At 43.4% G+C, this 17,443-nt stretch overlaps 1 protein-coding gene across 1 annotated transcript in view; it reads left to right on the top strand.

Annotated features, from left to right (window-relative positions):
* Positions 1-17,443, top strand: part of LOC129860769 (voltage-dependent L-type calcium channel subunit alpha-1D-like) — a 32,818-nt gene that overhangs the window by 1,160 nt on the left and 14,215 nt on the right. The window contains exons 2-24 of the mRNA XM_055931487.1: positions 1,816-2,035; positions 3,360-3,465; positions 6,468-6,607; positions 6,703-6,848; positions 7,087-7,239; positions 7,489-7,685; positions 8,081-8,184; positions 8,308-8,450; positions 8,567-8,632; positions 10,429-10,495; positions 10,595-10,621; positions 11,530-11,690; positions 11,914-12,139; positions 12,475-12,682; positions 13,016-13,136; positions 13,391-13,466; positions 13,609-13,669; positions 13,838-13,895; positions 13,995-14,088; positions 14,205-14,334; positions 14,703-14,762; positions 14,986-15,092; positions 16,466-16,553. Of these exons, the coding sequence (XP_055787462.1) occupies positions 1,816-2,035; positions 3,360-3,465; positions 6,468-6,607; positions 6,703-6,848; positions 7,087-7,239; positions 7,489-7,685; positions 8,081-8,184; positions 8,308-8,450; positions 8,567-8,632; positions 10,429-10,495; positions 10,595-10,621; positions 11,530-11,690; positions 11,914-12,139; positions 12,475-12,682; positions 13,016-13,136; positions 13,391-13,466; positions 13,609-13,669; positions 13,838-13,895; positions 13,995-14,088; positions 14,205-14,334; positions 14,703-14,762; positions 14,986-15,092; positions 16,466-16,553 (2,759 nt within the window). The remainder of the gene's footprint in view (positions 1-1,815; positions 2,036-3,359; positions 3,466-6,467; positions 6,608-6,702; positions 6,849-7,086; positions 7,240-7,488; positions 7,686-8,080; positions 8,185-8,307; positions 8,451-8,566; positions 8,633-10,428; positions 10,496-10,594; positions 10,622-11,529; positions 11,691-11,913; positions 12,140-12,474; positions 12,683-13,015; positions 13,137-13,390; positions 13,467-13,608; positions 13,670-13,837; positions 13,896-13,994; positions 14,089-14,204; positions 14,335-14,702; positions 14,763-14,985; positions 15,093-16,465; positions 16,554-17,443) is intronic.

The following is a 17,443-nucleotide window of genomic DNA, read 5'->3' as shown; positions in this document are numbered from 1 at the left end:
ATCATACCTTAATGTACCCTATAGGCCTATCATACCTTAATGTACCCTATAGGCCTATCATACCTTAATGTACCCTATAGGACTATCATACCTTAATGTACCCTATAGGCCTATCATACCTTAATGTACCCTATAGGCCTATCATACCTTAATGTACCCTATAGGCCTATCATACCTTAATGTACCCTATAGGCCTATCATACCTTAATACCTTAATGTACCCTATAGGCCTATCATACCTTAATACCTTAATGTACCCTATAGGCCTATCATACCTTAATACCTTAATGTACCCTATAGGCCTATCATACCTTAATGTACCCTGTAGGTCTATCATACCTTAATGTACCCTATAGGCCTATCATACCTTAATGTACCCTGTAGGTCTATCATACCTTAATGTACCCTATAGGCCTATCATACCTTAATGTACCCTGTAGGCATATCACACCTTAATGTACCCTATAGGCCTATCATACCTTAATGTACCCTATAGGCCTATCACACCTTAATGTACCCTATAGGCCTATCACACCTTAATGTACCCTATAGGCCTATCATACCTTAATGTACCCTATAGGCCTATCATACCTTAATGTACCCTATAGGCCTATCACACCTTAATGTACCCTATAGGCCTATCATACCTTAATGTACCCTATAGGCCTATCACACCTTAATGTACCCTATAGGCCTATCATACCTTAATGTACCCTATAGTCCTATCATACCTTAATGTATCCTATAGGCCTATCATACCTTAATGTACCCTGTAGGCCTATCATACCTTAATGTACCCTATAGGACTATCATACCTGAATTTACCCTATAGGCCTATCATACCCTAATGTACCCTATAGGCCTATCATACCTGAATGTACCCTATAGGCCTATCATACCTTAATGTACCCTATAGGCCTATCACACCTTAATGTACCCTATAGGCCTATCATACCTTAATGTACCCTATAGGCCTATCACACCTTAATGTACCCTATAGGCCTATCATACCTTAATGTACCCTATAGGCATATCATACCTTAATGTACCCTATAGGCCTATCATACCTTAATGTACCCTATAGGCCTATCATACCTTAATGTACCCTATAGGCCTATCATACCTTACTGTACTATGTAAGCCTATCATACCTTTTATATAATCTGTAGGCCTATCATGCATTACTGTACCTTGTAGGTAGTCCTATCATGTCCAGGCTGAAACCAATACCTGTCTAAACCCTGGCCAAATGTCAATAATCTTATCCAATATGTTAATAATACTGTTGTTTCATTAGCCATCTCAGTGGCCTTGTGGTTAGAGTGTCCCTCTCAGATTGGATGGTTTGGAGTTCGCTCCTCGGCTGGGTCATACCAAAGACTGTAAAAATGGGACACAATGCGTCTCTGCTTGGCACTCGGCATTAAGGAGATAGATTGGGGGTAAGTCCCTGCGAAAGACTAGCGTTCTGTCCAGGGGGTGTGCCTGTACATCAAGGCCTCACGCTACAGAAACAGGAGATGAGCCGTTCCAGCTCGTGCAAGGCTATTTACTTACTCTTGTTTCATTTCTGTCGATGAATATTGGCCAATTTTTGAGTAATTGATACAATTTTAAACAGTAGGTCACTTGATAGATATTGAAGACTGTGAAAAGAAAGTGAAAAGAAATGGTCCACAACATTTTATACACACAGGAGTGCATAGTAACTACATAACAATAACCTAGATAATGAACTTGGTGAATGAATGGTGACAGATTATATAAAAGGTATGATAGGCTTACATAGTACAGTCTTCTCTCTGTCTCCTGCAGAGGATGGCGTCTCCTTGGCCGGCTCGGTTGCCGGGGACAAGTCCGACACCCTCGGCTCTGCTGCCTCGGGCAAGAAGAGGGGTGGTGGACAGAAGAAGCAGATACAAGCCAACAAATCTGCTCTCCGAGCCCCTCGAGCTCTCTGCTGCCTCACCCTCAGTAACCCCATTCGCATGGCTGCCTTAGCCCTTGTTGAATGGAAATATCCTTCAATGATGATGTACCTCTGTGTGTGTGTGTGTGCGTCAGAGCATTTAAACCCCGTACTGTGTTGAGAGACCCTATTAAAGTTATCTCAATCGCGTACAAGCATTTTTTGGAACAAATGTTCCATGCAGAGTCTACGAGACACAGAACTATGTGGCCTTTTGCAAAACAGTAAATGCATTTTCAAAATGCAGTGGCCTTCTCAAAACATAAATACATTCATCATAACTATATTATACCACAAAAATTCCAAATACATTTATCAAAAGAGTGCAACCATACTTATCTCTTGAGTCCAAGCAGGCAAAACAGAAAGTTAGTCTGTCTTTTAAAAATCCCAGTAGATCAGTACATTTTCTTTGTAGTCAGTAAATCATGACGATCAAAACTGGAAGTACAACTATCCAAAGGTGCAGAATTATGAGCAATTACTCTCTTTTTATGCATATTTCAACAAACAATTTCATACACGTCAAATCAAATATTATTCCTTATAAGAAATATGATTTTAAATAAGGACATTGTGTGCAGGATTCAATTATTGTGATCATCACAATCCAATTCCATGTATTCAATTCATAGGCTGGTTTGCTCATAGAAACACCAAATAGAAATAAGGATAGGTGATTTCCATAGAGTAACTCAACTGATATGAATGTATAGGCCTCAATCCACATCAAAACCAAGCTATGTAATGTAGGGCTGGGATGATACCAATATCGCAAAACTCGTTTGTGTCGTGTCAAGGAAAAAAAACACGAAGCGGATTAACTTCTTTGGAAAACTGCCCTAATGTTGGAAACAAATATAATTTTGTTGTCATGCAGAATCATATGTATTTATTATTAATCTATAGCACACAACATTTTACATACAGCAGGTTTGTAAAGGACCAAAGGATCAGATATGCTTTGTGTATTCATTTTTATAATGGAAGAAATATTGCGATACTGGTATCATCACGGCCCTACTATAATGGAAGGTCAAAATGTTGGAGATGATGACTTAGGAGTAACCCAACTTCATTCGCTGCATCTCTGCATGTCCACAATGTTGAAAAAATATTCATAAAGACTAGACAGTCCCAACGTAACAATGAATTTTGTATTCATTGAGGACATTTGTATTTAAAGTTTTGCAAAAAGTGGGCTTAGATATGCAAGTCAGGTACAAGGCAAGAAAATGATCAGAAGTTCTGTAAATGTATTTGATCATTGCTGTTCTGCTGTAGATATGTTTCAACACAGATCCATGCTTGTACGCCATTGAGAAAAACTGTAAATCAATGATACATTCAATGTGGTGTTTAGCATTTACCCTTAACTGTGGTCCTGCAGACCTTTTGATATCTTCATTCTACTTGCTATATTTGCCAACTGTGTGGCCCTGGGTGTATCTAAACCCTTCCCTGAGGAGGACTCCAATTCCACCAACCACAACCTGGTGAGTTGGTGCACGGCGGCTGATACAGAGGCTGAGGTGTCAATCAGGGAGATCATAGAGGCTAAAGAGAGGATTATTTTGGGAGCGCTATATAAGGTTAAAATAGAAATATTTGAAATCTGATTAATTTAAGTTGCTTGGCGCAGTTGAATCAGTGGAATACTTCTTAAAGTGCAAGGACGTGAAAATACCGCCCCCTATCCCAAAGAAGTTTAAGTGCAAAATCCATCTGGGACTCAGGCAGGCTCAAGCAAATGCTCAAACTATTTGAACAATTTCAAATACTATTTGAACCCATGTCAATTGAATCAAATGACGAGAGGCGATCAGAAAAGCCTGGAAGCCTCGTTGTGAGATGTGGCATATCAAAGGATGTATCAAAATACTATGGAAAACAGGTAGATTACAACAGTTTCAGAGAAGTTAATAGTGTTAAAGATAATAGTGTTAAAGAGGAAAAGTTGGGGGTCTGACTCCATCCCCACGTCGAGCCCCTCAACCCCCCCCCCCCCCCCCCACCCCCCTCTCTATGCCAGAGGTTAAGCTCACTCATAATAAACAAAAAGGTCTACATGAGCAGAATAAAGCAAGACATTTCGAGGTAGAGATATGGGGGACTATAGGATGCATACAGAAAGCAGGGAAGGTATAGACAATGTAATCTTTTAGTAGAGTGATATGAGGGAATTCCTCTAAGGGGAGTGGAGTGTGGGGATGGTGGGTAGTACACAACCTCATCATGCTGAGTCTGTCTAGTCCATCTGCTTGGCTGTGGGGCAGGACAGTGGTTGGTTAGTACTGTATTTAAATCCCTCCGGCGTGGATCCCTTTATTGGATTAGACTTGTGGAAGGGAACTCAGGCTGATGTCTGACGCTTCACTGTAATACCCCCCTCCCTACCATAGGGATTCCAGTATGAAATCTTTACGGTAGTTTACAGCACATTAACACTCATAAATAACATACACTATATATACACAAGTATGTAGACACCCCTTAAAATGAGTGGATTCTGCTATTTCAGCAACACCCGTTGCTGACAGGTGTATAAAATCGAGCACACCGCCATGCAATCTCCATAGACAAACATTGGCAGTAGAATGGCCTTACCTAAGAGCTCAGTGACTTTCAACGTGACACCATCATAGGATGCCACCTTTCCAACAAGTCAGTTCGTCAAATTTCTGCCCTGCTAGAGCTGCCCCGGTCAACTGTAAGTGCTGTTCTTGTGAAGTGGAAATGTCTAGGAGCAATAACGGCTCAGCAGCAATGTGGTAGGCCACACAAGCTCACAGAATGGGACCGCCGAGTGGTGAAGCGCGTAGCACATAAAAATCGTCTGTCATCGGTTGCAAAACTCACTACCGAGTTCCAAACTGCCAATAGAAGCAACGTCAGCAGATTAACTGTTCATCGGGAACTTCATGAAATGGGTTTCCATGGCTGAGCAGGCGCACACAAGCCTAAGATCACCATGCAGAATGCCAAGAGTTGGATCGAGTGGTGTAAAGCTCGCCGCCATTGGACTCTGGAGCAGTGGCAACACATTCTCTGGAGTGATGAATCACACTTCACCATCTGGCAGTCCAACGAATCAGGGTTTGGCGGATGCCAGGTGAACGCTACCTGCCCCAATGCATAGTGCCAACTGCAACGTTTGGTGGAGGAGGAATAATGGTCTGGGGCTGTTTTTCATGGTTCGGGCTAGGCCCCTTAGTTCCAGTGAAGGGAAATCTTAATGCTACAGCATACAATGACATTCTAGACAATGCTTCCAACTTTGTGGCAACCGTTTGGGAAAGGCCCTTTCCTGTTTCAGCATGGCAATGCCCCTGTGCACAAAGTGAGGCCCATCCAGCAATGGTTTGTTGAGATTGGTGTGGAAGAATTTAACTGGCCTGCACAGAGCCCTGACCTCAACTCCATTAAACACCTTTGGGATGAATTGGAACGCCGCATCAAAAGAGAACCATCATGCTCTCCCAGAAGCTTGGCTGGTGTGTAAAACCCGCAAATTCAGACAAACAAAAAGGTGTGGTTCCCATCCTGTTTGTATGAATTGGAACGCCGACTGCGAGCCAGGACTAATCGCCCAACATCAGTGCCCAACCTCAATGATGCTCTTGTGGCTGAATGGAAGCAAGTCCCCACAGCAAAGTTCCACCATCTAGTGGAAAGCCTTGTGGAGGCTAGTGGAGGCTGTTATAGCACCAGAGGGGGGGCCAACTCCATATTAATGCCCATGATTTTGGAGAGAGATGTTCAACGAGCAGGTGTCCACATACTTTTGGTCATGTAGTATGGTGTTAAGAAATAATTATAGGGTAATTGTCCTCACTTCAGGGACTACAGCTGTCCTGATTTGAATAGAATGAAGCAATCGCTGTCTTCATTCATTACACTACAGCTTATCATTCCATAGTGAAGGTACTGTACCTTCTAATCTGTCACATCACCTTGTTTGACCAGGATGCTATAGCCAGCTTTTGGCTGCATTCCTATTCCAGCCTGATGCCTAGCGACTGTGGTGCCAAAGATTAGCAGCATTAAGAAGCATTAGTCCAAGGGTTACTGACTAGCGCTCTAGTGACTGGCTTATTAAGCCTGTTTTAGGCTGTAAGTTAACAGGGCTGAAGCTACTGTAATCACTACCTACAGGACAGACTGGCTACTTCCAAAATGGCTCCCTATTCCTGTGCACTAGTTTTGACCTAAAGTATACATGTAGAGTATAAGCCATCAACGTGACAGTGCCTGGCTTCCTTGCCACCCCACATGCAGTAGATATATCAACATTAAACATTACATCCCTGAATATAACATATGAATTGGATATTAGACGGATATTAACCCTGCATTATGAACATCCACAGACATCTTGTAAAATGTCTTTACCTAATTTTCCCAACAGTTGTCTTTGCTCTTCACTGATTACAGTAACGGACAAATGAGGAAGTATGTATATTTGACCATGCTGCCTTCTCCCTCTCTGTGAGTGCAGGAACAAGTAGAGTATGTCTTCCTGGTCATCTTCACCATTGAAACCTTCACTAAGATCCTGGCCTATGGCTTGGTCATGCACCCTAGCGCCTACATCCGCAGTGGCTGGAATTTGCTTGATTTTGTCATCGTTGTCGTCGGGTATGCTAGCTCATGTCTCCATTCCTCTTATGTTACCCACTCCATTCTGTTTATGGTGTTTTAGCTGTATTGTTGTTGTGCGGCTGTTGTTGCAGGTTGTTCAGTGTGGTTGCTGAGGGGACGGCCGACCACAAGCCTGGAGAGGCCCACCACGCAGCAGGCAAACCAGGAGGACTGGATGTCAAAGCGCTCAGAGCCTTCAGGGTGCTGCGACCCCTTAGGCTGGTGTCTGGCGTACCCAGTAGGTTTGCGTGTGTGTGTACATGTGTGTGTGTGTGTGTGTGTGTGTGTGTGTGTGTGTGTGTGTGTGTGTGTGTGTGTGTGTGTGTGTGTGTGTGTGTGTTTCAGTAAAACCCATCTCTCTGCTGGGTGAATGTGGGTGTGTGTGTGTGTGTGTGTGTGTGTGTGTGTGTGTGTGTGTGTGTGTGTGTGTGTGTGTGTGTGTGGGTGCGTGCGTGCGTGCGTGCGTGCGTGTGCAGGTCTCCAGATTGTCTTGAACTCCATCATGAAAGCCATGGTTCCCCTACTCCACATTGGTCTGCTGGTCATGTTTGTCATCATCATCTATGCCATCATCGGCCTGGAGCTCTTCCTCGGCAGGATGCACAAGACCTGTTTCTACTTGGGCACAGGTACAAACTCCACTTACAACACAAACAAGTATACTGCACTGTACTGTACATACACATCCTACCATTATATTAAAGAGTTGCATTTGAGTCATTGTACGCAGACAGGGGTGAACAAGTTATTTACATACAAGTTTGTGATCAGCTAATGCTTTGGAAGCCTGGATTTTATATGAGATTTCCATCTTTTTACTAAGAAGACTAAGACATTTGTTACGATGAGTGACTTCCTCATGTTGTCCTCTCTCCCAGAACTGAACGTGGATGATGACCCCACACCGTGTGCGTTTGCTGGGAATGGGCGCGATTGTGTGGGCAATGGGACAGAGTGCAGAGGACCGTGGGAGGGGCCTAATGGCGGGATCACCAACTTTGACAACATATTCTTTGCCATGTTGACTGTGTTCCAGTGTATCACCATGGAGGGCTGGACCGATGTGCTCTACTGGGTAATATCAGACTCTCTTTTTTTCTTGGCTGCATCATAAATGGTACCCTACTCCCTATAGTGTGTTACTTTGACCAGAGACCTGTGGACCCTGGTCAACGGTAGTGCACTACATAGGGAAAGGGGTGTCATTTTGAAAATCACCCCTAGAACTTTTCTTCCTATTCTTAACTACTCCTCTGATTTAATTTTACTTAAATGATCTATCGTCACATAAATATGGAACAGTTTCTCAAACAATCAATCAATCAATCGAATGTATTTATAAAGCCCTTTTTAAATCAGCAGTTATCATAAAGTGCTTATACAGAAACCCAGTATATAAAACCCCCAATGCAGATGTAGAAGCACGATTAACAATCCTTAATCTCCCTCTCTCTTTCTGTATTCCTGCAGATGAATGATGCAATTGGCTTTGAAATACCCTGGGTGTACTTTGTCTCTCTGGTCATATTTGGCTCGTTTTTCGTTCTCAACCTTGTATTGGGAGTGTTGAGCGGGTGAGTGAGTGGAAGTTTGTGTGGATGTTTGTCTTGTTACATTTGTGTGTGAAGGCCTTGTCCGAGTGTAGGTTGTGTGCTGACCGTCTATATGTGCGTCTGTACGTGTGTCTGTGTGTGCAGAGAGTTCTCCAAGGAACGAGAGAAGGCCGTGGCTCGTGGAGAGCTGCAGGACGCCCAGAATAAGAAGCAGATGGAGGAGGATATGTGTGGTTACATGGACTGGCTCATCGAGGCCGAGGATGTGGATGAGGAAGGAAACAAACGTATGGTTAACTGACTGACTGAGATACACACACATATAAACACACAAATAAATGCACACGCATACAAACACAGCCTGGCACCCATATAGTCAACCTTTCCTTTGTCTCCTAACAAGGTGCTGCTGTTGCCAAGAAGAAAATGATGAAGAAGTTTGGCTGGTATAAACACAGCGAGGACGGAGGTATAATGGCCTGCCACTCTTCTCACTGTTACTGTCTGTGTATTAATGCAGGAAAACTTAAATCCGTTTTACCTCATTTCTACCAGCATGTCACATGTGCAAACAGAAGGGAAAAAAACACCTTTATCGTCCCCACAGAGGCCACACAGAGGTACGTTCATATCCCAACCACAAGTCATGGATTACAGGCAACATCCGCACCAAGCTAAAGGGTAGAGCTGCTGCTTTCAAGGAGCGAGACACTAATCCGGACGCTTATAAGAAATCCCGCTATGCCCTCCGACGAACCATCAAACAGGCAAAGCGTCAATACAGGAATAAGATTGAATCCTACTACACCGGCTCTGACGCTTGTCAGATGTGGCAGGGCTTGAAAACCATTACGGATTACAAAGGGAAGAGCAGCCGCGAGCTGCCCAATGACACAAGCCTATCAGACAAGCTAAATGGCTTCTATGCGTGCTTCGAGGCAAGCAACACTGGAGCATGCATGAGAGCACAAGCTGTTCTGTGTGATCACGCTCTCCGTAGCCAATGTGAGTAAGACCTTCAAACAGGTCAACATTCACAAGGCCGCAGGGCCAGACAGATTCTCAGGACGTGTACACAGAGCATGCGCTGAGCAACTGGCAAGTGTCTTCACTGACTCTCAGGCGTGCATGCTTAGTCCCCTCCTGTACTCCCTATTCACCCACGACTGCATGGCCAAACACGACTCCAACACCATGATTACGTTTGCCGACGACACAACGATGGTAGGCCTGATCACCAACAATGATAAGACAGCATATAGGGAGGAGGTCAGAGATCTGGCAGTGTGGTGCCAGGACAACAACCTCTCCCTCAACGTGATCAAGACAAAGGATCTGATCGTGGACTACAGGAAAAGGTGTGCAGAAAACGCCCCCATTCACATCGACAGGGCTGTAGTGGAGCGGGTCGAGAGCTTCAAGTTCCTTGGTGTCCATATCACCAACAAACTATCATGGTCCCAACACACCAAGACTGCTGTGAAGAGGGCACGACAACACATATTCCCCCCCAGGAGACTGCAAAGATTTGGCATGGGTCCTCAGATCCTCAAAAAGTTATACAGCTGCACCATCGAGAGCATCCTGGCTGGTTGCATCACCGCCTAGTATGGCAACTGCTCGGCATCTGACCGCAAGGGGCTACAGAGGGTAATGCGTACGGCAAAGTACATCACTGGGGCCAAGCTTCCTGCCATCCAGGACCTCTATACCAGGTGGTGTCAGAGGAAGGCCCTAAGAATTGTCAAAGACTCCAGCCACTCTAGTTATAGACTACTCTCTCTGCTACTGCATGGCAAGCGGTACCGGAGCGACAAGTCTAGGTCCAAAAGGCTCCTTAACAGCTTCTACCCCCAAGCCATAAGACTGCTGAACAGTTCATCATACACCCGGACTATTTGCATTGACCACCTTTTTGTATGCTGCTGCTACTCAATGTTTATTATCTATGCATAGTCACTTTACCCCTACCTACATGTACATATTACCTCAATTACCTTGACTTACCAGTACCCCTGCACATTATTTTGGAACCGGTATCCCCTGTATATAGCCTAGTTAGTGTTATTTTATTGTATAACTTTTTTAAACTTTAGTTTATTTTGCAAATATTTTCTCACTCTGCAATGTTCTTTAAGGGCTTGTAAGTAAGCATTTCACGGTAATACCTGTTATATTCGGCGCATGTGATAAATACAGTTTGATTTGATTTGTACTACTTGGCTCTCTGTGATCTAATCTATGGCTCTGCTATGTGTTCAACAGAATCAGATTCAGACTCTGAATTTGAAGCATATCTAGATGATGACAATGGCTGCTGCGCATCTCTTATGTAAGGAAATAAACAAATGTATTTGAATTTAATTCTTTGTTAATTAGATGTCATTGTTATCAATGTTGTCATGTAATGCTTCTTTCTCCTTTTTTTCAGGGCTAAAATGATGGCCAACAGTTTCTGGTAAGTTGAGTAGGATAGCTCAGTTGTGTCTCTGACTATGATTCAATTATATGACATGCTGTTTTATCAAATTGATTCTTTAGTGAATAACAGTTCAAAGTTCATACAATGTTGCCATAATCAGCTCATGCTGTATTCTGGCTGGTCTAGTCGAAATTCACCATTCCAGCGTGGGGATCTGGTCTCATGTACATTTTGTTAGATAGAGTAGTCTTTCAACCGTTCGCAACCACAAGCCAGGGTTTGCTTAGTCTAACATGAATTGGGTCACAGGGGTTTTTGTACTGGGGAAGAGAAGGGCGTGTTTCATCCCTCTCCAACCAATGTCTGTTCACTTGGGAGTGGCCACTGAGTGAGCATAAGTTTACTTATGAAAACAATTCTCTCATTTAGAAACTAAAATCAGATTTCGTCTTCTCACAAATAGTTTCATATTTAAACATTTAAATTGCGCAACAATTCCATGTGAATTTGATAACTAGAATGTGTAGACTTTCCAAGATACAATTTATGTCGTCATATCATCAGATATAATGTCCCAGACAACAACTGATCTGACATCATATTCTTTAAGTACCATTGGACACTTTCAACTGGTTGAGAAAGGGAAATATTGTTCCATTCCCCAACCTTTTGATGTTACCATACTCTCTCTATGTTAACAAAGGGCTTTCCAAGAGTCCAGTCTGTAGAGTGGAGAGAAAAGGGGGAAATTTATTTATGGGGGGGTCATAAACCTCACCCAACATTGCAATGTCATGACAGTTCTAAGAATATACACAATAATGTTTTATTTTCCGTTTTTTTTTTAAATGAGAAAGTACACTACACTACAGACTTTTGACAAAACCGGTTCCTGACCCTTCCGCTTCTCATATAACTTGTCTCCTGTCTCTCACTTCACTCAGTGAACAGCTATGCCAACTGAACCACGCCTTTCGGAAGAACTGTCGTGTAGCAGTCAAATCCCAGAACTTCTATTGGCTGGTGCTTCTTCTGGTGTTTCTCAACACTGCAGCCAGTGCCTCTGAACACTACGGCCAGCCCAAGTGGCTCACTGAGATGCAGGGTCAGGATACACTCTCTTCTCTACAACTCTTCCTGTTATTCTTTCTCTCTCCACCTACCTGTATCTGTTATTTTCTATTTGTTTCTGCATGTCCTCCTCCCCTCTTTCCTTTTCTCTAGGTCATTTTCTCCCTAATTCAGCAGGTTGAAATGTTAACATAGACGTCAGGAAAAGTATATCTAAATATAGAAATAACCTTTATTTTCCTTGGTCTTTTCTTCAGAGCGGGCCAATAAGATCCTGTTGATGTTGTTCACGCTGGAGATGCTGTTGAAGATGTACAGTTTTGGTTTCCAGATCCACTTCATGGCTCTGTTTAACCGCTTCGACTGCTTCGTGGTGTGTGGTGGCATCCTGGAGACGGTCCTGGTTGAGTTGCAGATCATCCCTCCCATCGGCATCTCCGTGCTGCGCTGCGTCCGCCTGCTCAGGGTGTTCAAAGTGACACGGTCGGTAACTGCTAGCCTGGTCCCATATCTGTTTGGTCTGTCTCGCTAGCTTGGTCCCAGTTCTGTTTGTGTTGTCTTGCTCATATTGCCTACGGTCTTGCTAGCTTGGTCACAGGTCTTGCTTGCTTGGTCACAGATCTTTGTGGGCTTTCTTGCTAGCTTGGTCCCAGATCTTTCCGGAATACACTGCTTTGCAATACAAACGCACTTCTGAAAGAACTATATGGAATGTCACACAGCAATTGATACATTTCATGCATGCATTCAGTATGGAAGGCTACTACATACCTTGATTTTTTACCCTCAAACACTGAAACTACCTGTTTCCTGTTTAGGCACTGGGCAGCCCTATCAAACCTGGTCAATTCCCTGCTCAACTCCATGAAGGCTATCTGCTCCCTGCTGCTCCTGCTTTTCCTCTTCCTCATCATCTTCTCCCTGCTGGGGATGCAGCTGTTTGGGGGCAAGTTCAACTTTGATGAGACTCAGATGAAGAGAAGCACGTTCGACACTTTCCCCCAGGCCCTGCTCACCTGCTTCCAGGTGACTTAGAATTCTAACACTCCTCACACTACTATCGAAATCTACATGCTTTTCATTACAGCCGCTCTCTCTCTCTCTCTCTCTCTCTCTCTCTCTCTCTCTCTCTCTCTCTCTCTCTCTCTCTCTCTCTCTCTCTCTCTCTCTCTCTCTCTCTCTCTCTCTCTCTCTCTCTCTCTCTCTCTCTCTCTGTCTCTGTCTCTGTCTCTGTCTCTGTCTCTGTCTCTGTCTCTGTCTCTCTCTCTCTCTGTCTCTCTCTCTCTCTGTCTCTCTCTCTCTCTGTCTCTATTTCTTTCTTTCTTTCACTCTCTCTCCCTCTCCTTTTCTTCTCTGTAGATCCTTACAGGAGAGGACTGGAATGCTGTGATGTATGATGGGATCATGGCTTATGGCGGGCCAGTGTTCCCACAGATGATTGTGTGTGTCTACTTCGTCTCCCTCTTTGTTGTAGGCAACTGTATCCTTTCTGTTAACCAAGACAGAGAGAGTTGGTTATATATATAATCTGCTTTTGTACTATTTATTTATTTATTTTTATTTAACCTTTATTTAACTAGGCAAGTCAGTTAAGAACAAAATCTTATTTACAATGACGGCCTACAAAGCCATTGATTGTACACAAACCTCTATCAATACAGACTGTACTCTATAAGATCGGTATTCACTGATGTTGTCAAGCTCTTGGTCAATTCCTTGATATCTCTTGATCAGATATCCTGCTCAATGTCTTCTTGGCTATCGCTGTGGACAACTTGGCAGGTGGCGATGGTGGGAAAAAGCAAGTAGAGTAAGTATCACAGAAGCCAAACTAATAACATGTATAATTTGATGGTCTGGTTATATTACTGGACATAGCTAAGTAGCATCAGTAATGAGGAGAATAAGTAGACGGTGAACAAAAACAAAGTGGTGAATGAATGGTTTTGCAGAGAGAAAAAGGATGATGAAGAGGACTGGGATGAAGATGAAGACAAAGAGGAAGATGCGGCGGTATGTACCTAAATGTTCTTTCAGGGGACCAATACATACAATATTTTCTACAGCAGCTACTCTTATGGGCTGCAACCTTATCTGTTGTGTCTGTGCTCCTCAGTGTTTAAAAAAAAAAAAATAATCTCATGTTTGCATTTCTTTTTTGCTCGCTCTTTCCTTGTGCAGAATGAGATGGATGACTGGGAGGAGAATGAGGAGTTGAGAGCCATCGAGGGTCTGGAGGGTAAGTGTCGTTCCGTTTACCTCAGAAGGGTTCTCGTCAGACTATGTGACACATGGATTGCTCTCTAAATCGACTGATCTGATCAACTCCCCTCTCTAGGAATCATGCCTGTGAAGCCTGAATCCGCTCCAAAAGAGAAGATTGAACCCATTCCAGATGGGAGCTCCTTCTTCATTCTTGGAAAGAGAAACTGGTAAGTCACAGCCACAGAGTCCTATGGACCCTGGTCAAAATTAATGCACTATATAGGGAATTGTGTGTCATTTCAGAGCACCCATATCACTTGCATGGTCTCTCCTCTCCCCTAAGCCTTCGAGTGGCCTGTCATAATCTCATTCACCACTCCTACTTCACCAACCTCATCCTTGTCTTCATCATCGCCAGTAGTATTTCTCTGGCCGCTGAGGATCCAATCAGAGCTCACTCCTTTAGGAACAACGTAAGGCAACATTTTTTAAATAAATCCCTCTAGATATCTACTCAGCCAACTGTCCGCCCTCACAACCAAGCACTACCTAGCGCCCAATCAATATCTATAGTCTATAACTGGCATTCAAAACTACCGTTCACACTCTCACTCAACTACCATATATCTACCCTCACTGCTCAATGGGTTCAACCAAAACTGCTGTTCTCATACTCACCTTACACTGCCCACCGGGGTTGGGTTAAATGCGGAAGACACATTTCAGTTGAATGCATTCAGTTGTACAACTGACTAGGTATCCCCCTTTCCCTTTCCACCACCAAATAGTGTTTCTGTATTGTTGTCATGATGCTGACGTAGGATATCTTCTATATCTTCAGATGCTTGGCTACGCTGATTATGCATTCACCTCCATATTCACTGTGGAAATCATACTGAAGGTAAAATTTGACCAGATATGCAGATGAAATGAGTCCAGCACTTTTGGGATTATACTACATTTTGGAAAATTACTTAATTGTGAATTGACAATGATCTGCATAGGCTATCTTTCCTTCAGGCAGTATATCTATGTCTATCTATAAACATATATAGGAGTGCACATGGCAGTGTAAATACCATTTAGAATCACTCTTAACTCTTGTGATTTTTCTCCCTCTCCAGGTGACGGTTTTTGGTGCGTTCCTTCATCCTGGTTCCTTCTGTAGGAATGCCTTCAACCTCCTGGATCTGCTGGTTGTCAGTGTGTCTCTCGCGTCCTTCTTCCTCCAGTGAGTATCTGTCGGAATATTAGCCAAGCGGGCTCGAACCTCAGGCGCATAGCTGAAAAGCTTGTGCCTGAAGTCGAGTAGCAGGCCCATTGACAGTATGGTACAACCATTTTCAACCAACCTTTACTTAGCGATACTGTCTTCGTTATTCGGAAGGCACCGGTGTCTCATAAACTTCTGTTTCCATTTGCAGTTGGAACTCCAGAAACAAGAGAATAGATATTAAATTAACTTTTTGTAGAGAGTGAGAAAAGGCCTCTCACGTGTAAATCTTTGTTTGTGTTGTTTGGATCGCACTGTGACGCCTTATTCTACATGTGGCTGTTTCGCTTACAAATGACTAGTTCCTGCTAAGCTGTTGTGAAATGCCTGATGTCTGGCAGCTAAAATGGTGAGGAAACTCCTCATGCAGCGCAGACATTTACATTACATTTTAGTCATTTAGCAGACGCTCTTATCCAGAGGGACTTACAGTAGAGTGCATACATTTTACATACTGAGACAAGGATATCCCTACCGGCCAAACCCTCCCTAACCCGGACGACGCTATGCCAATTGTGCGTCGCCCCACGGACCTCCCGGTTGCGACAGAGCCTGGGCGCGAACCCAGCCCAGCCTGGGCGCTGGGCCCAGAGACTCTGGTGGCGCAGCTAGCACTGCGATGCAGTACCCTAGACCACTGCGCCACCCGGGAGGCCTATTTCAATTAATATTTTTCTGAATATTCTCAGCTTTTTGGATTCCAGCTGCAACTGTGAACAGAAGTTTGCAAAACACTGGTGTCTTCTGTATCAAGAATGAAGAAAGTATCGCCAAGTAAATGTTGGTTGAAAATAACTGTACCAAGACTTTAATGGACCATCGACTCAACGGCCATCACAAGCTAGTTAGCTAGCTATACAGATGAATGTAAGATTTGATCAGCTATCGGTGTGTGTGTCTGTCTGTGTGTCTGTGTGTCTGTGTGTCTGTCTGTGTGTCTGTGTGTCTGTCTGTCTGTCTGTCTGTCTGTCTGTCTGTCTGTGTGTCTATGTGTGTGTGTGTGTGTGTGTGTGTGTGTGTGTGTGTGTGTGTGTGTGTGTGTGTGTGTGCGTAATGTTATGTATACTGTATTTATTGTGTCTTACGAAATACATACCCTGGCTACACAATACATTTCCCATTTGCAAAGACAATAAAGTTTGAATTGAATTGGTTCTGTCCTAAAAGGGACATTGGAAGGATGATGAACTGCTGTTCCTTTACAGGTCAATGGACAGTATTGGCACTGATTATATAGACATAATACTGTAACAGCATTCTCTGCAGGTCAGACAAGAAAAGTGCTGTGTGGATCATTCCAACACTCGTATCTGCTTCTCCTATACTCTCAGTTCCAGCGCTATCTCTGTGGTCAAGATTTTCAGGGTACTCAAAGTGCTCAGGCCTCTTCGAGCTATCAACAGAGCCAAGGGACTCAAGGTAATCATTTGACCACTTTAACCACCTCTCTCTCTTTCTCTCTCTCTCTCAATCGAATTCAAGGGCTTTATTGGCATGGGAAACATACGTTTACATTGTTAATTGTCTATTCCATTTTCTTTGGCAAAGGGAAATAAACATGGGAAACATTAGTAAACATTACACTTACAAACGTTTTAAAAGAATATAGACATTTCAAATGTTATATTATTGGCTATGTACGGTGTTGTAACAATGTGCAAGTAGTTCAATTATGAAAGGGAGAACAAATAAACAGATAAATATAGGTTGTATTTACGATGTTGTTTGTACTCCACTGGTTGCCCCTTTCTCATAGAAACGGGCCACAAATCTTTCTGCTGTGATTGCACACTGCAGTATTTCGCCTAACAGATATGGGAGTTTATCAATGTTTGATTTGTTTTCAAATTCTTTGTGGGTCTGTGTGATCTGTGAGAAATATGTGTCTCTAACGTGGTCATACATTTGGCAGGAAGTTAGAAAGTGCAGCTCAGTTTCCACCTCAATTTGAGGACAGTGGACACATAGCTTGTCTTCCTATGGCGGCTTCTCTCAATGGTAAGGCTATGCTCACTGAGTCGGTACATAATCAAGGATTTTAGTCAAGGATTTTCTTAATTTGGGGTCAGTCACAGTGGTCAGGTATTCTGCCACTGTGTACTCTCTGTTTAGGGCCAGATAGCATTCCAATTTGCTCTGTTTTTTGTTTGATTCTTTCCAGTGTAACAAATAGTTATCTTTTTGCTTTCTTATCATTTGGTTGCGTCTAAATGTGTTTCTATCCTGGGGCTCTGTGGGGTCTGTTTGTGTTCGTGAACAGAACTCCAGAACCAGCTGGCTTAAAGGACTCTTCTCTAGGTTTATCTCTC

The sequence above is a fragment of the Salvelinus fontinalis genome, chromosome 8, assembly GCF_029448725.1.
Source record: "Salvelinus fontinalis isolate EN_2023a chromosome 8, ASM2944872v1, whole genome shotgun sequence".
NCBI lineage: Eukaryota > Metazoa > Chordata > Actinopteri > Salmoniformes > Salmonidae > Salvelinus > Salvelinus fontinalis.
This window is presented reverse-complemented; position numbering and strand designations above follow the sequence as displayed.